General features: G+C 39.5%; 2 protein-coding genes across 3 annotated transcripts in view; both read right to left on the bottom strand.

Moving 5' to 3' along the window:
• Window positions 1–97: 97 nt before the first annotated feature.
• lrp11 (low density lipoprotein receptor-related protein 11) lies at window positions 98–12077 on the bottom strand. 2 transcript variants are annotated; one of them, XM_022199818.2, is made up of 9 exons: window positions 11081–12077; window positions 5505–5677; window positions 3733–3874; window positions 3455–3580; window positions 3075–3269; window positions 1584–1751; window positions 1428–1484; window positions 1243–1335; window positions 98–1128 (listed from the first exon to the last, which is right to left on the bottom strand). In XM_022199818.2, the coding sequence occupies exons 1-9, from the start codon at window positions 11646–11648 to the stop codon at window positions 974–976; spliced, it is 1677 nt and encodes a 558-aa protein (XP_022055510.1). In that variant the 5' UTR covers window positions 11649–12077; the 3' UTR covers window positions 98–973. The 2 variants fall into 2 exon arrangements, with proteins under 2 accessions (XP_022055510.1, XP_022055512.1); XM_022199820.2 differs by having other exon boundaries at window positions 5505–5662; window positions 11081–12072.
• A 235-nt stretch (window positions 12078–12312) lies between these two features.
• map3k5 (mitogen-activated protein kinase kinase kinase 5) overlaps window positions 12313–19043 on the bottom strand; it is a 112627-nt gene continuing 105896 nt past the window's right edge. Inside the window, exons 24-30 of the mRNA XM_022199817.2 lie at window positions 17846–18031; window positions 16699–16804; window positions 16128–16368; window positions 15825–15937; window positions 15055–15176; window positions 14725–14801; window positions 12313–13492 (exon numbers count right to left, since the gene is read on the bottom strand). Of these exons, the coding sequence (XP_022055509.2) occupies window positions 13432–13492; window positions 14725–14801; window positions 15055–15176; window positions 15825–15937; window positions 16128–16368; window positions 16699–16804; window positions 17846–18031 (906 nt within the window). The 3' untranslated portion in view covers window positions 12313–13431. The remainder of the gene's footprint in view (window positions 13493–14724; window positions 14802–15054; window positions 15177–15824; window positions 15938–16127; window positions 16369–16698; window positions 16805–17845; window positions 18032–19043) is intronic.

The following is a 19043-nucleotide window of genomic DNA, read 5'->3' as shown; positions in this document are numbered from 1 at the left end:
TAAAATCTGACGATAGCAAGAATTATGTCAATGTCCAGTGATAATTTTGAACAGAATAGGCACAAATTTATCAGTGTTCAGTGAATGATTTCAGTCATTCCAGTCTCAATGGTAGTTTAATCCATAGAGAAAGTGACCCTATTGCTGGTTTGTAAATCTCTGTCAACATATATCACCAGTAACTTTTAAATATATAATAAACTTTAATATGCCACATGAAAGACAGCACTTTGAGGGAATACATCTGTGCAAATATATATGGTACATACTCCAGATATGTTTTGTAAGTGAAGAAAAATAGGCAACAAAATATAGACAAGAATAGAAACTAACCAACAGAATTTTCTATGGCTTCATATGATTCAGGCAAACATTAAGAATAATTAATTTGTTGATTCCTATGGTACATAACAGGCACTCCAATGCTTATGCGTCTGCTCTTCAGGCAGGTTAACTCAGGTGAAATGTACAGCACAAATATGGCACATTAGTGCCACATAGTGGCAGAAATACAACATACTCTGTGCAGCACTTGAAAGGACAATACATCACAAGTAAAAATGATATTAAGGTAACCAGTGTTTCAGGAAGGAATAAATTACAATAACATTGACAAAGCAGTCTCTCTTAATGCATGTATCAGTTCCAAACAAGGAATGTTAATATTTCATCACTGATTCAGTCAGGTTTAAGACAACATAAATATGGATTCACAAGCATCTGAATATGTGTCATTGGCTGTGAAGGCAGCATCCATCACAAGCAGATTTACTGTACCAGTCAGAAGGGATCAGTGTGGGGGTGTTCAGAAACATTCATGACAGCTGAGCGTTGGATGCTTCCAACCAGAAATGAGGATAAATTTGAGATATAGGGCTGCAAGAAATATTGAGTGCAAATTCAGAACATCCTGGAACACGTCTTGGAGGACAACACCCTTTGTTGTTTCTCAGATCTCCGCCTGGCTGATCAGCTACAGGTACATGCCATTTATGAGGTAATCTGACTCCTCTGTGGTGAGGGGTCGCGCTTTCTTCAGCTTGTGACGAACAAGTCTGAGACGACAGCCAATCATGAGCAGCAGCAGAGCGGTGATGATCAGGCCGAGTGCCAGAGGAAGGATGGCACCTGGAGGAGGGAACAGGGATTTACATAAAATGAGGAAGATGACTACTAAAGCAGAATGTTGCACAAACAACAAAGATACAACAGCTACATGTAGGCATACACAGTGGGTCTAACCTGACTCAGGGACTGGATGTCCTCCCATTACTGGAAATGGTTTAGAGATGGGGGTGTCACTCTCTGCTTGGCTCTGTGAGATCTTGGGAGCAACTTCAACAAAAATACAAATGCAGCTTAGATTAGAAGCAGAGAACTATTAACTCTGTGTTACTGATATGTGTTTGCAGCGTTGATGAATTTACCTAACACAGTCTGTTTTGTGACTGGAGGGGCGACACTCGCTGGTCTGAAAGCTGGATCTAAAACGTGTTCATAAACAATAAAATCACTGTATTTCATATTTTTGCAATTCACATATTAATTTAAAACATAAAAATGAATGGAAGACAAGTTCTCACTTTTTTGTATACATTCACTGACACAATCAGATTCCTGGAGGAAGTTGTTATGGTTTCCCTGGCAACCACCATATAGGAAGTGTTTGCATTCTCCTGCGTTTTGGTCATAGTACCACCGTGGGAAGGTGCCTTTGCAGGGTCCCACAACGGGTGCAGCAGCACATGGATCTACAGGGAAAGACAAACAATACACCTGCTTTAGGGTGGACGAATTAAGATTGCTTCTCTTGTGCATTGAAGTAGTTGAGGTTGGCGAAATAGTGAAGTCTTGGGGGGGTTCAGTCCTCAGCATACTGAAAAGATGAAACAATATGCCATCATCAATTTAATTTTAAATTCTGAATTTTAAACCATTTAACTGATAGAAGGCAGACTATCAATTAGTAATCAACTAATTGTTAAAATATGCCAAATACCATAGACATTCTTCTATAATCTAGAATTTTTTTCTTCACTCAAACCAATTAGTGGATTTTTAAAATAGGAGGTGATTAATGTAATAGTCGATAAATAACTAATGTAGCACTACAGTGAATTAATTTTTTTGTAAAACAAACACTAATAACACTGTTAATAAATAAGAAAGTTTAAAGTTGACACGCTACACTGAACATGGTTGGTTGTTGGTATGTTGTTTGGACTTTGGGATTATTTAAGAAAGACTGATGATGAAATGAATCCATACTTTTAGCCCTTGTGTCACCGATGTACATAAGATATTAGATATTACCAACTTTACCTTCACCAGAGTGCACAGGTTAAAGCCATCTAGACGATGTATCAACAAGCATTTCACTGCCAGTAACTGCTTCATGTAATTTCTAGTATGTGACAATAAAAGTCTTGAATGAATGAACTGAACTATATATGTGTATATATGTATCAACTTGCCATTTCCTTTTACTTCTCTCTTTCTCTCCGCCAATTAATGAGGTATCATCTTAGTTTGTGAAGCATTTGGTCATGGGGCTGAGCATTTGTGAAATAAAGAAAAGACTCCTGAGAATGCACCTTAGACATGTAATACCTATGGTAAAATAGCAATGAGGGAAGAAGCCCTTTTGGTGATTCTCAGTCTGATTCAGGGATCAGATGGCGGAGGAGACAGAGGATCTTTGTTCCAGCACTCAGAGGGGAGGCAAGCATGGAGCTGCTTTCCCAGGGAATGCAGAGTGGCCCTGTGGCTTTGCCAGCATTTTGAGCTCAGTGTTATGACTCAGTGGCTGCCTACAGGCTCCATCTGCTTCCATGTCCACAAACACATTACAACCCTTTCTGCATCTTTACACAATCATACTACATTAATGACACAGAGACTGGATCATATTGTTAGGCATACATTTTTAAAAGCAATAGAAACAGTTGCAGATTTCAACTGAACCATGCATTTGGAATGACCGCTTTATTTTTTATCATCCCACTGCAGAGCAACATTTAAAGATGCCTCCCCAAACAGACTGCAGGATGCTTTAAGCAGAAGCACCATCCTACCGTGACTGACTGAAGCTCCCTGTTCACTGGGACTTAGTGGGGGAGCAGCATTGCTTCTGTCCTGTGGTGGTATGATGGTCTTCCTGGATCCAGCTGGGAGCACAATGCTGTCCTGGGCTTGTTCTGTCTGGGCTGCAGGCTGCTGAGGGCTGGCTGGTTCCACAGGGTGGGTCACTGACTTTCGGCTGCCATCAACTACAAATAAACGGACAAAAAGCAATCAACTGTCAGAAAGTCTCGGTGTATTTACTGACATTTTCACTTCATTTTTTGTCAAGCGACTGAAATCCACTGGGTCAAATTAATGTAAGGGATTATGAACTGCTTCTATCAATTCCCTGCTCACAAAAGCATGCCATATAAAAGAGAAAGTTTCTTACAGTTTGGGCAGAAGTCTTCATCAGAGCGGTCTGGACAGTGTTGTTTCCCATCGCAGGCGTAGGTGATGTCAATACAGCAGCCATCATCACACTTAAACTGGTAGTTGGAACAGTGACCGGTACACACTGAGGACATATACAGGTATAACTACAGACCTCCTCTCTCAGTTGGTAAAGAATGCATCAGCGTGAAAGACAGACTGGTAAGCATTCATACACATGAACCCAGAAGACACAACACAGATCAGAACATAGATGCATTTTGTTGAGTTTGTCACCTTCTGCTTGGTGTTTTGGTGCCAGTACGGTGACAGAGACATTGTCTGAGCTCTTCTGTCCTGCTGTGTCAGTGACCGTCATTTGGAAAGTGTAGACGCCTTCCTGTAGCCCGCTGATCTTCAGCAGCCCTGGATGGGTAGCCTTCAGCACAAATACGAACACAGATTAGGTCTCTAATGGCTCTGATTTTAATGTTGAGAACAGAATTATCCGATTACAGCATCATCATCATCATCCTCTTTCCTTGTATATGTATTTTGTTTCTTCACTACAAAATAAATTTTCTGGAAAACTGAGAATTTGTTAACTTGGCACATAGAAATTAGTTAATGCAGCAAGTAACATAAAGCAAATTACTTTATCATTATATCTTGGTAATAATGCAATGAAACGGTCATGATCTTTGTTTTGTAGAATTGCTCACAGTTATCTCAGAAATCCTGTGGTGTTAAAGGGATTGTTACTGTACAACAAAATCTACGAGTTACAGCATAAACTGTGTGGCTAATGCACCAATGTTCCTGTGAGGTGTTCCCACTGGGATGCATTTTCTGTTGAAAGTATGAAATACTAAAACAGGTTTAAAGTTTAAATCTTGTCATAAAAACAGGATACATTCACTGAAAGACAGTTTCAATCACTCTAAAGTTATAAACACAGTTCAGCCTTTAGTACTGCTGCTTGCCGTTTGGACAAAATCAACTCTTTTCTCTAATGATACAGCAAACTTTTATGGAGCTCTGCAGACAAGCCACCCTGTTGACATAAATTATGTAAACATCCAAATGCATTTCAGTCACTCTCGTCTGCGAGGATGATTAGTGACAACTCATACAGCAAATGATAATGTCAGAGACATCTGATTCCTAAAGGGTAGAACAATAGAGTTGTGCCTGCGTATCTTCTTTCATTTTTATTCATTTAGTAAACATTTATTTAACCAGGAAACCCTTTGGGATTGGAGTCTCTTGTTCAAGGGAGACCTGGACCTGGAGTGTCCCATTATGAAGTTATAAAAGATGACAAACTCGAGCATGACAACACACATGGGACAAAGAAAAGCACAATAAAACAACCAATTGCCTAAAAACACACACAGAAAAATCCAGCTTAAGAACAGCAACTGTACTCTTCAGTTACATATCTTTTAGTTAGAGCTTTGAGCTGTCACAGGCAGATAAAATCATGTAGCTATAGTATGTGTTGAGGGAGCAAAAAGAGGAAAAGGTCGTCCTGAGGATCCTGTGCTGCAGCTGTTTAGATAAGTAAAAATGATGACAGGTAAGTGATAGAAAATTACACAAGTTAGAAAGGAGTTTAGCACTCCAGTACTACTTTGAAAATAAAAATATATCCATGCTGCTGTCTCCCTAGCCCCAACGAAGGCCCAGATCATAAAGAACAAAACGATCTGTAGCAGGGCTGTTGTACACAGAATTTAGGCAGCAAAGAATGGAAGTAACAGCACACATACAGAAAATGTCCTCAGTCTAAAACAAAATGTAGCCTGCACAAATGTTCTCCTCATTGCAAATTAGTGTAGGCTCTATTTTGATAGTAAAACCCCAAAATAACCTTCAGTTTTTTCACTGCATGCTCAATAGGAACTCCGAAATCTTAATTTGTCCATTCAGTGCCTATTTCCAGTGCAGCTCGGTGGGATAGACTGCTGCAAATTGCTGTCACTGCCAGAGGTTTAGGCTCTCATTCACACCTGGATTAAAACTGTATATTCTGATACCAGTATAGTACGTATAAAGCAAACGCTGACCTTCATATTAATGGCAGTGTCCCCTTTCACAAGAGTCCATTCATAGCGGCTGATTCCACGGTCATCCACGCTGTCCCGTCCGTCCAGCACGGCCCAGTCTGTGGGTAGCTGGATCACCACATCCTGCCCTGCGTCGCTGCGAGGAGGTTCATCCACGTCTGCAATAGCAAACCCTGTTTAGATGGAAGCCGTGCATCACATGCAAGTATACTCTGAGTAAGAACAGAGATTTTTACAGTGTACATTCTAAAACAAAAGATTGAACTAAGAACTACGCATTATTTTTATATGAATAATTAAGCTGCAGTTAGCATATAAACATTAGAAGTATCCTCTCTAAATGTGAGCAAGTTCAACATCTATTGTATGAATCTAATGTGGACTTCCTCGGAATGTCTGAAACTTGGTTAAATGAAAACTCGCCAACAGCCGGTTTGAATGTGCCTGGCTTTAACATTTACAGAAATGATAGAAAACAAGGAAAATGTGGTGGGGTTCTCTGTTATGTAAAGGATACAATTTGCTGTAATGTGATTACGTTTGCAAACTGTGAACTGGAATGTCTTGGTTTAAATATAGTACTGTCATCTTCAATGTCATTCATCCTTATAGTGATTTACCGTCCCCCTTCAGCAAATGGTAGTTTTTATGAGAAGTTTAGAGAACTATTACTTCAATGTAATTTTAACAGAGAAGTCCTTGTAATGGGTGATCTAAATGTTAATTGGCTAAGCAGATCCTCAAGGAAGCATTTGAAACAGGTAACTGACAGCTTTAATTTAAAACAAATAATTGATGGACCCACTAGACTCACTAATTCTTCCTCAACCCAGATAGACCTTCTTTTTAGCAATAAGCCTGAAAGAATAAGCAACTCATACAATCTTCTAACAGGGCTATCTGATCACAATATGATTTTAATGACACGAAAACTACATAGAAGGAGCTCTAACGCAAAATTGAATTTAGAATGTATGAAGATACCAAATAACAAAAGGGAAGATTTTAAAAATGCTGTAAAGGATATTAATTGGGATGACCTGTTGGTAGCCGACAGTTTGGAGTACACTAGCGAGTGCCTTACAGAAAGATTAAATAAAACAATCAGGGACTTTTCAAAGAAATTTAGAAGTAAATATAAAAAGGCCTCCCTCCCATGGATAAACAAGAGTTTAGGTCAAAATATGAAGGAACGAGATCGGGCTCTAAAAAAGGCATTGAAATCGAAGCTGATAACGGATAGGCTTAAATTCACTTCACTAAGAAATCAAACGACCAGAGAAATTAGAAAAGCCAAGGCAAATTACTTTCTGGAAATAATAGAGAATTCTAAAGGAAATCCCAAAATTATATGGCAAGAAATTAAGAAACTAATTGGACAAAATAAAGTAAGAAAACAGATCGAATTAAGGATTGATGGTAGCATAATAAGCAAACCGTCTGTGGTGGCTGAATCTTTTAATGAGTACTTCGTTGATTCTGTAGCTGGCATTGCCAGCAGCTTTTCAAATCCTTATATTTACAACATCACTGCTCCAAACCCAGAGCAAAATAGCTTCAACCTTGAAAAGGTGACAGAATCACAAGTGCAAAAAGTAACTGACTCGCTTAAAACCAAAAAATCTAGAGATGTGTATGAAATGGACTCTGCTATGATCAAGGACTTGTGCCCTCTGGTGAAGAAACAGATAACTCACATTGCAAATATTTCATTTTCTGAGAGTCAGGGTGGTTTCCCAGAACATTGGAAACCAGCTGCTGTCGTTCCCATCCTCAAAAGTGGCAACCCTGAATTAGTGTCAAATTATAGGCCCATAAGTATACTTCCTGTTATATCCAAGGTAATTGAAAAACTGGTGGCAAAACAATTAATCTCTTATCTTAATACTTATCAACTATTACATCCTATGCAGCATGGCTTTAGGGCCAACCACTCCACAGAAACTGCAACTGTTTACTTCGCCGAGAGGGTCAAATCCTTGATCGACCGAGGTGGTGTAGTTGGTGCTGTCTTTCTTGACCTTAAGAAAGCGTTTGATACAGTCAATCATAATGTCTTACTGGCTAAATTAAATCAATTTAATTTCTCTATATCCACATCTACTTGGTTTAAATCATATCTCTCCAATCGAACTCAGTGTGTTAAAATCCTTAACTCTATGTCCAGCTATAAAAACCTTATGTCAGGTGTTCCACAGGGATCAGTCTTAGGCCCAATCCTTTTTAGTCTTTACATCAACGACCTGCCGTCCGCGTGCCAGGACTGTGAAGTACTTATGCATGCGGATGACACAGTCATTTTTGTTAAAGGTAGAAACCACAGAGAAGCTGCTACACTACTCACAAATACCATGGTCACAGTAAGTGAGTGGCTGAACAACTGTTGCCTACAACTCAACACTACTAAAACAGTTGCTATGTTCTTCGATAAAACAAATAAAGCTCATGAAGACCCTGACGTGTTATTTGGTGGACAGAGAATACAAATAGTAAAGGAATACAAATACTTAGGCATTGTGATTGACTGTAATCTCACATTTAAAAATCATGTCTCCAAGATCCGTAGAAATATAAGGTCTGCTTTGGCAAATTTTCGTCATCTAAGAAATCATATGACTACCAAAGCTGCAAAAATGTACATGTTTTGTCTTATTTTATCCCATATAAACTACTGCTTATCCACTTGGTTCACTGCTAACAGCACTACCTTAGCACCGGTCATGTTTCTATATAAACAAGCTCTCAAAGTCTTGGATAAAAAACCCAGAGCATACCATCACTGCACTATATTGCAAAAATACAGACTGTTAAGCTGGGAAAATCTCATTATTTTTAAAACCTGCTGCCTAATGTTCCGGATACATCAGCGCTCTGCCCCCTCTCCGCTCTGTGACTTAATACACTTTCGATCTCCAACGACTGTAACGAGAGGAGCAGTCAGAGGTGACTGTAAAATTCCACTTCGAAGGAGTGCATTTGGACAGTCTGTGTTCTCCTACAAGACGGCTCAAGAATGGAATAAGATCCCACAAAGCATCAGAGAATCCAGCTCATACATCTCCTTCAAAAATAAACTTAAGAGTTGGCTAATCGATAGTCAAAGATGTGAACATTGAATTCTACATCTGCTGGAGCCTGAACTGGTTTTTCTTTGCTCTGATTCTGAGTATCGAGCATTACTGTAACCACATGTATATGATATATGTTAGGTAGAAATCTTACGTACTAACGTGTAACTTTTTAAATTTTTTATATATGCTATGAGTATGAGACTGGGTCACATAGTATGATACTATGTATCTAGCTGTTTATTAATGCGTTTCTTGTATTTTTATTGTTGATTTGCATAGTATCCGTACTTTGCATTTGTATATTGTCTATTATTTTTATCTCTTTCCGACCAGGCACTGGCCTTTTAATTCTGGCAGGGGGGACAGCCGATGCAAACTAGCCTTTTGGCTAATTCGGGTGCATTTACATTTTTTTTTAATGTATATAAAATGTTTATTAATGTGCAGTGTCCCTCCGAAACAAATAAAGAGAAAAGAAAGAAAAAAAGCACTGTCACCCCACAGCTAGAAGATCCTCGGTTTGCATCGCGGCCTGGACCTGGGATCTTTCTGCATGGAGTTTGCATGTTCTAGCTGTGCATGCGTGGGTTTTTTCTGGGTACTCCGGCTTCCTGCCACAGTCCTCAAAACATGCTGAGGTTAATTGGTGATTCTAAATTGTCTGTAGGTGTGAATGTAAGTGTGATTGTTTGTCTCTATATGTAATAGACTGGTGACCTGTCCAGGGTACCTTCACCCTAAGTCAGCTGGGATAGACGCCATCCCCCTGCGACCATAATGAGGATTAAGCGGTGAATAGATAATGCACGGATGGATAATTAAGCTGCTCATTATTTTATTAAGCAAATGTTTTAGTTATTTATTAGCAGAAAATAGTGCAAAATGCCTTTAGCAATGTCCTAGGGCCTGACAAACAGTCCAATAACCAAACATGAATGAGATATAACATACAAATCACCAAATTCTCACTTTGGAGAAGTTGAAACAGCAGATTTGGGATTCGTACATTTCAAACTGATAATCAAGCAATCAGTTAGTTTTCATCAGCTCTAAGCTTGTTATTTTACTATTTGAATGCATGCACAAGAAAGACCACTTTTGTTTCTATTGTCATAAATACACCTGCTGTCGCTCTCAGTGTCCTCATCTAACTGTGCAACCTGAGAAGCAAATCATTAACTCGCCCTTCCTGCCTTATCAGGACAACAAAAGGTTGTGGTAGTGGCTGGTTCTACAGTTAAACAGAACTGTTGCTGACATGCTGACAGAAAGGTTATTATACTGTCAAACTAAAGTGATGATGCTTTAACAATGAATAGGCAAGAAAACCTTAACTACAGAAAAGAGATTGAAAAACTGCCACACCTTCAACGGGCAAATTTTTTTCAGCTTTCAGGGACCTGAAAAAGTTTCATGTATCAAAAAAGAATGATGAAGAAATGAAGATTCTACCTCCTCCTATCTGTTCTATAAATACATGGAAAGAAATAATGAGTGAGTCATTGCAATATGACCATGCACAATGACTACTTATCAGTGACTGAACTGAGGAGAGAGGTCACCTTCATAACAGAAGAAAAACTTGCTGATAAAAAATGTTCACTAAGCAGTATGAGCCACGACACACAAAGGCTGCCACTAATAATTACCTCTCTCGTTAAAATGTTGACTCAATTAGGCAATTAGTTTGGTTTAAAAAATGTCAGAAAAGGTTAAAAAAAAATCCATCAGTGTTTTCCAAAGCCCAAGATGACAAAATCTTGTTTTAGCCACACCACAGACATTCAGTTTAGTGTCATAAACAATTTAAAAAAATTCAGGAATAACGCACACTTAAGAAGGTGCAATCAGAGAAACTGAACTTTTTTCTTAAAAAATACTCTAATTAATTATCAAAATAGTTGACAGCTGACAGCCAATCAATTAATCGATTAACTGCTGAAGCTGTAAAATCCAGAACAGGCAAAAACTCAATAAGTCTTTTCAATATGATCATGCACAATAACTAAATGCCTTTCAGTGACTGATCTGAGGACAGTGTTTACCTACCAGTCTTTTAAAAAAGTACAAGATTATAATATATAATTTCTTTGTTGTGGAGAATAACATAATGATGAATAATATCCAAGGACCAATATAAGTAACTACACATGAATTACTTTGTATTTCCCTGATGTGCTCGATCATTTACAGGCAAATATCAAGTCCATTCTCTTTAAAATCTGCGTATCAACAGGAAAAAACCTTGACACTTACAACTACTCCCCTGGCTACATTTTAATTTATCAGTAGTATTTTAGTTTTATACTGAACCTTACACACTAAAATGAGGGTAACCCTGATTTCTGATTAACCGCCCAGCATATTCACCCGCTTATTTAATCATGGATTTCTGTGGAATTGAGCTGTTAACTAATGATTCCAGCTTTGTAATGACATTGATGAGCAGACACGCACAACGAAGACTGAATCACGGAGCAGCATCATGTTCCTGGGTTGTCCCACCTTGGGTCTCGGCCGCCTCTGGCGGCCCTTCCCCGGGCCTCCTGGCCGCTCCTCCGGCTGCAGCAGCGACGTGTCCCTGCGTGCTGTTGGCGGTGCGGCTGTATGTGGTGAAGCCTTGCAGCGGGGCGAAGGAACAGACATTCTTATTCCTGTAGGTGCAGGTGAACAGGTAGCAGCTGAGGCTGTCCCCGGGCTGCCGCAGGTCCTCCTGCACCACGGCCACGGTGCAGTGCGGCTGGGAGCAGCAGGCGTGCAGGCAGTCCTTCCAGGTGAACACCCGGTCCGGAGCCAGCAGGAACGTAGCGCCCTGCTCGATGGAGGCCTTGGCCCGGATGATGCGCTCCCCGACCGCGTTGAAGTCGCCCACGCAGGAGTCCATCACATCGCCTACTCGGTACGCCTGATCCTGCTGCAGCTGCTTGCGGAACTCCTCTAAGAGGTCCTCCACCCCTGATATTTTGGATTTCAGATCCGAAATCGGCGAAGCGCGAGTGTCGACGCGTTTAGGGACGAGCAGCAGCAGAGCTGCGAGCAGCAGCAGCGGATGCTGAAGCAGAGCCAGAGCCATGTTGTTTCTTCTGCCTTCCACCGGCTTCCCTCTTAGCAGGTCCCGCAGAGGAGCGTCCTACATGGAAGATTTCTCCGTAAATGTAACCTTAAACACTATTTCACATCATAAATGTTTCTAAAGGAACACAGGAGGAAGTAACGTTGTGTCGTCTGACGATGCTAGAAATCTGCCGTTGTCATGGTGAGGAGGAGGCTGCCGGGAATCCGCTGACGTTACAATGAAGAGCGAACATGGCGGCTCACCTGTGCAGCTATCAGCAGCTGCTCTTTCTGCTCTGCTGTTTGTATCATCCATCCTTCCATCCATTATCTGTACACACCCTAATCTTAATTAGTGTAGTGGGGGTCTGAAGTCTATCCCAGCTAACTTATGATGTACATAATTGTCAAATTAGAAAATATTTATTAAAAGGTGAATCAGTTTTTAATTATTTGATATTAAATTGATATTGGACTCACTTTTGGTGTATACTGGACTATACTGTACTGTCTCCCCCTGAAATGTAGTGGAGCATATGGCAAGTACAGGCATGAAATGAATGTTCTTATGAGGCCACTTGCTCAAAACCCCACAGTAACAGGCGGGTAAAGTAGTGGCATAAAGGTAAAAAATCCTCCAGCTTTTCAGTCGCAGCTATTTACAAATGAACACTGCTAACACATTTCCTTCACAGCTTCAAGATGAAACGTTTTATTTTAACAATATGACAGCAATCCTGAATTATTTTACACATGAAACAAAATGGACACACTGCTCCAAATTCCCCCACCCCCACCCCATTTTTGACATCATAGTTTAAAAAAAGTCAAGGCTCTCTATAATATAAATTTGTTTTAAATTTCATTACAACAAACAGCTGATTGAATGATCAAATCCACACAAGCAAGATAAACACAATTTCTGTCAGTGTACAACAACAAAACAAATATGTGATGTAATATTAACTGCTCACTGAATATTATCTCCTATGATTTGTGACACTAAAAAATACAATAATTTACAATTCCTTTTTCACATGTGTTCATAATAGACTTGGTCCAAACCACAAGGAAATGTAATGATTTTTTATCAATGTCTTACAATGAAGAACGTAAATGTCATTCACGTACAATTCTATAACACAATATTTACATAATCAGCTTCTTAAAAATAAAATTGGAGCTTCATGTTATAAAAGGAAATGTGAAAAAAAACATTGACAAATTAAATAAGTCTCAGTTTGGATTGAAAAAATAAAAACAAAAAGAGAGCATGCACTCACATCCTTCAGATCACCATGACAATTAAATTAAAATACATTTAAATAAAGTAGTGATAAGATGGTATGATAAAAATATTAGCACAGATGATGCTGAATGTAGTATTTTGTGTCTCAGGCTTGTGTTAGAAAACCGTCAGTCTCCAGTTTTGTAAACATTACATCTTGTAAAGACAGGAGAAATTTTTTTTGACAGTTTTCGAGATTTTGACAATAGATTATCCCATCAACTGTCATTTTTAAACACACCTGTAACAAAAGCTGTGTTGTGTCAATCAGGCATAATAAAACTAGTGGCACTTTTTAGCAGTTCATGCTTTCAAAATGACCGAATATCTAAAATCCTTGTTTCAAAATTATAAAACACTCCAGGAGATTTTTGTGTGGGCGGAAAGCTGCTTTGCACACACGGGGAACACAGGCATTTCTCCTAAAAGATTTGCTCTTATAAATACTGAGGTAAAGAGGAGAATGCTGCAGTTGTCCTTGCTTTTCTGTGAGTGGTTGTTGCCACTTAAGGCCTTAGGTCGGCTTCTGTCTGTAGTCTGTGATGGCCTTCCATAGTTTACACAAGACTCCACCTCTGAAGGACAGGAGGAAACATTGTTAGGCAACAGTAAATTACCATTTGCAAGGAACTATCAGAGATGATTTTTTTATTACACATTTTCCCATTCTTCCCAGCAGTATAAAGCAATAATGGAATAATAAGGAATGTTGACTTTGGGCTTAAGATAACAACTGCAAGAGGAGGACTGTATTTTTAATTCTGGCATTGGGTCTTTTTGTGTTTTTTGTTTCTTTGTGTCTTACAGATTTCTGCTTACTGCGGCTTTAAATCCACAGGTTTGTTAACCCATGGATTCTTATTAAGACTGCAAGACCTCCACACATCCCAGAGAGTTAATGTGGTGCGTAAACAGACTGTGCATAAAAGATGGACATAGTCTCTGACGCCAATGCAGAAATGAGTTGAACCTGCATTCCTTTAAACTTCCAGCAGGGGTGGACTCCTCTGGTTGAAAAACGAAATCTGACTGCATAGAAGTCTATAGAAAATGAACCTACTTGTAACCTAATCTACCTTAGCAAACATTTTTCATTTATGATCTTAATTACTACATTCAAGTCTTATAAAATATAAATGGATACAGAAAATGACAGGCTCATCTAGAGTAAAACAGACAATAGAGCAGGGCATGCTTCATGGTGGGGCTAGCTTGTGACTGACAATTCCCAACAGAAAATGCATGCATAGCATCCTTGACTTGCCATTAAGATCCTCCCTTGTTGCATACTGGTAGTTTCACATGACAAAGACAAATTCCAAACTACACACAGAGTTAGATCACAGTAGCTTCCTCATTCTTTTATATACAGACAATGGGAATGTAATGCTGTCTGCCACCATGTATTTTTGATAGTTTCTCCTGAATGCTGTTAGTTGTAAGATTTAGTGTCATCTCTAGAGCAAGGTCGTGTTCAGAGAACATGAGTCAGATCAAATCTGTGGCTCAACAAAACACTTTCAAAACTTGCGAGCAGTTTCATGCAACGTGCATACTGAAAAATACAAAAAAAAACTCACTTCTGTTTTTTAATGATAAATTTTCCTAACGATAAGTTGCCCAGTGCTAACATAAAGTAAGAACAGGAAAACGGAACCATTTTGCAACAGTGAACGTCACAGCTTCCTTTCTGTGTGGCTGTTCATCAGAACTCTGCAGAATCAAGTGTCAGCATGTATTTTTGTGACAAAGTACTGAATACAGAAGTGAAACTAATGTATTAAAAGTAAAAAAAAAGGTTTACTACCTCAATCTTAGACTCTTCAGATCATCTCTTGTTACATCGTGGAGGATATCGTTCAATGTATACTCCTCATTTAGTATCTAGAGAAACAAAATTAATGAAATTAAACCTCATTAATAACACAGTTGCATGAGATCCAAGAAAACCGAGTCCTTCGAGGTTGGACTGTACCACTTTAGAGTTTAATCAAATTGCAAAGTATGTAGTAAAAGTGCTTTACAAGGGGCTTTACAATGAACTTCATTTTCTTCATTGTTGGATAATGAAACAGTTGTCACAGAATGATGACCACCAACTCTGATATCTCAAAGGTTCATATGAACAGACACCCACCCTGTCTATGGAGTCCTGGTCAGCACCGTAAAGCCTCAGCCAGCCGGTCAGCTCTGGGTCTTCATGTCTCTCTGCACATTGAATCCTCTCTCCCTCCAGACCATCTGATGATGTGGGGACATCTAGGAGAGGAGATAATGAGAAGAAGTTAAGCTTCATGTAAAATTGCAACACAAGGACAGATATTTGCTGACACACTTAAGACTGCTAAACCCTCTGAATCCAAAACCCACAGATGAGTTTGAAATTTACCATGGAAATAAATTCGAGAAACTGAGAGGGCAAACAAACATACTTGCTCAAAAAAAAAAAAAAATAGAGAGGGAATACAGTTGAACTGTCAGAAGCTGTCAGCAAGTTGTTGGAAAATACATTCAGCACAGTGACAGAGTTGATGTACAGAACAATGTGAAAAAAATGTAAATAGCTAAATATCTAAAGCACGTCCACATCTTGTGTCGGCAACACAGAACCAAAGAGATTCAACTTTGTCATGTTGATGATTTCTAGCACTATGATGTTGTTGTACACAGAAAGTAGATTTGAATTCTTTCTATTTCTAGCAATGGTAGTTTCCATAGAAGTGCAGGACTTAATATTATTAAGACAAATGAGCCCATAGTGAACAATAATATGACAGGAGCAAGCAAGCACTCAAAAATCAAAGCTGGTTGTAAAACGTAAAGCAGACTGGAAGCTGCTGCAGCAGCAGCAAAGGTGGTGCTACTTTTACAGATGGCTGAAAAGGTAGGTTAGATTAGAGAAAGGACCTGCGGGCTCAGATCGCAGCCTCAGTAGTCTGATCTCCTGCTCTCTCTCTTCCAGCACTTGTTGCAGGATGGCCTGATACTCTCTCTCCTTCTCCAGCAGCTGTTCCAGCAGCCTGGAATCAAAGAGGTAGAGGAAATTACACATGTGGATTTATTTGACAGACTATTACCAGATGTGAATAAATGAATAATTCATAGGACGACTCAAAAGCTGATTAAAAGCTCAACAGATGAAATAATGTGGCTGATAAATGAAGAGATCCCACACTGCTGCTGATGTGTAAAACCACAGTGGATGTCTACCTGTTGGTCTCCAGCTTCATCCTGCCCAGCTCCATGCTCACAGAGCGCTGAGCATTATGGGATTCATGGGAGACGGTGGAACTGAGCGTGCTGACTCCTGACGTGGCCACTGTGTCGTCGTGAGCGACAGGAGGTGCTCGGCTCTGGTGGGTGGAGTTTCTGTCTGGCTCAGCATCATCATCAACGTCGTCCTGATCGGCCGGGTCACTTTCTGAGGCCAGACTGAAGTGAGGCCTCAGCTCTGAACAGATGGAACGTGATGCAGTTTGTCTGATTACATATTTATCATGGAATCAGATGTCACATATGTATGCATGAATATATTTGAGTATTAAAACCAGTATTAAAACAATTCGGCTGACAACAATTTTATTATGAAATCATTTAAATAATACATTAGACAGACACTGGTTCTAAATTCTCAAAAATAAAAATTTTATGCTATTATTTTATCTTTAGCTAAATGATCGATTTGCAGGCCTGAATGCAACACAGCACGCTAAACTTTCGAAGGAAGCCAATCAAAAAAAAAAGAAGAGAAAATAGCATATGGGGATGCTGATGATACTACCTGGCACCAAGATTGTGATGGCTGTCTGCACAGCTTTGCGGATGATGTTGTCCAAAGCGAACATCCAGTGAGGCTTGATGTTATGGTTTCGCAGCACTTTGTTTACCTGAAATTACAAAGGTTTTCATAGTCAGAATGAAAATCTTTGCGTCGATTCTCAGTCATGCAGGTAATGGTCATCTGGACCAAGGACCTGGACTTTTCTTATTGGTTGTTTAAGAGAACTAGGTGAAACAAAGAACGAAGAGGTGAAATTTCTTCAAAATCAAAAAGAGAAGTTTTCTGTTGAAGCTCTTCGACTGCATCAAGCAAATATCCCCAAAGGGAAAATACCACTGTTTTTGCCCATGTTTTACAACATTATCAGTAGATACAGTATTAGCAATCATACACTACGTCATGCTGTCCAAACTGTTTGCACTGTTGACCAGCAGGAGGCGCAAGAGCTTCATATGGATCATGATTATGTAATACCCCTTTCAAATATGAAAACAACCACTTGCTCCAGAGTCATTTCATTTGCATAACGTCAATTTTGAACAGGAGAGCAGATGAGCCTTTTTACAAAATGTTCAATTATTTCTGACAGATTCCCCTTTTATCACCTCACTTAAAGGTTACAAGTATTTCACATTTATCTGTCTGATGCGTGTGTAAGGAGAACGACAACCATCAGAGGCAGCCAGCTGCTGTCTGCAGCTCCTGTAAAATGATAACAATTATACTGAAGTGTTTAGAACCCATGGATTGTGCAGACGCCAGAAGCACCTCCAAATGAGGAAATAATAGACAGAAAATCACATGTTACAGGTGCATGAGAGCTGAAAATGAGCAGCTTGTAAGGGGAATTGTAGTTACAAAAAAACTCATTAAATTAGTAGTTTGTTTATCTAGCAATTTAAAATTTGACCCTTAGGCAACCTGATGACAGTTACTTATAAACTGAACTATATGCTGCAAAGACATGAAAAGTACTGTGGGTTGTCAGGTTTCATATTTTGATTCTGATCAATAATTGATAAGCCCATTGGGATGCGATGTGAGACGAAATACAGCTGAGATTTACTGCATTGAATTACTCCTTGACCCTCGCTGCAGCAGTTTTCTTAGCTCTCCGATATTAGATGGTATGTCTGTTAACACTTACAGCATCCTGGAAGCCAAACAGCACAACCTGCAGCTGACTGATGGCAGTGCTGTCAAAGTCCAGCTCCAACTTGAGTTGAGACAGGGTGCTGGCGATAATTTTCCTGTCTGCCATGCGAACAAAGTCAGCTAGACTCACTACAAGGGTGGAGATGTGCTGAGGTTTCAGCTTCATTTCTTCAGAGCCCTGAGATAGGAGAATGAGGCAAAGTGGGGAAAGAAGATGTGAAAACAGAGTTGTAGGTTTATTTGATGTAGGAGATTATTGCAAGTATACGCTGTTGATTTAGGTATCATGATATGTCTGTAAAACAAACTGAACCTTTAATCGCTGAGTTTTACTACACAGGAATAAATGATTCTAGGAAAAATCGCAGCAGACAATGCAACAGAGATATCTGTCATTCAGTTTTCCATCCATCCATCCATCCATCCATCCATCCATCCATCCATCCATCCATCCATCCTCATTCGGGTCACCGGGGGGGGCCCAGGCTGGGACACAAACCAAAGTGTTTTACATTTCACTCATTTACACACCACTTGTGACAGAACTTCCACACATCAAGAGCAAACTCGGGCCATGGGGAGTAACTTGGTGTTCAGTGTCTTGTCAAAAGACACTTCATGCAGAGGGGCAGGAGATCGAACCACCAACTTTGCAGTCAGCGGACAACCCACTCTACAACCTGAGCTATAGCTGTTCAGCTGTAATTCCGTTTTGACCAGTCAAAATAACAGTTGCACATATCTCAAACGTAATTACAACCAGTCTGAATAATGCTTTGAAACAGAAAGAGCTCATCAGCAGAGAGTTTGTGGAGAGTGAGATCTTCATTCATTAGAAACTTGTGATAGAAAGTTACCATTACTTTGACCTCAGGTTGCACTGACATGCTAGCAAAATAGCTTGTCATACAGTGCAATAGAGTGTTTGAAAAACAACCAGCCTTCGACTTGTTGTAGCTTCTGATGTAACTACAGATATCGGCAACGTCTTTTTGCCCCATTGCCACTCTAATTTAAGATAACTGTAATTACATTCTGACTAGGGAGAATTCCAGTTTGAGACATGTACAACATAATTTTGATTAGCTGTAATTTCAGTCATTCTGACCAGTTTAATATCTTAAACTAGAATTGTGACTACTTAGAATTAAACTGTGGATCACTGAAACTGAAACTAGTCATAATTCAGT

This window comes from Acanthochromis polyacanthus, chromosome 16 (assembly GCF_021347895.1).
Source record: "Acanthochromis polyacanthus isolate Apoly-LR-REF ecotype Palm Island chromosome 16, KAUST_Apoly_ChrSc, whole genome shotgun sequence".
NCBI classification, from domain to species: Eukaryota; Metazoa; Chordata; class Actinopteri; family Pomacentridae; genus Acanthochromis; species Acanthochromis polyacanthus.
The sequence above is the reverse complement of the archived record's forward strand: the minus strand, read 5'-3'. Positions and strand labels throughout refer to the sequence as shown.

What these genes read in the sequence shown, in the direction of transcription:
- lrp11 (XM_022199818.2), bottom strand. Translation starts at nt 11,648, where the DNA reads ATGGCTCTGGCTCTGCTTCAGCATCCGCTGCTGCTGCTCGCAGCTCTG. An exon ending in ACCAAAACACCAAGCAGAAG is followed by an intron (nt 3,581 to 3,732) that starts GTGACAAACTCA and finishes ATATGTCCTCAG; the next exon opens with TGTGTACCGGTCACTGTTCC. An exon ending in GGGAGCTTCAGTCAGTCACG is followed by an intron (nt 1,752 to 3,074) that starts GTAGGATGGTGC and finishes CTTTCCCTGTAG; the next exon opens with ATCCATGTGCTGCTGCACCC.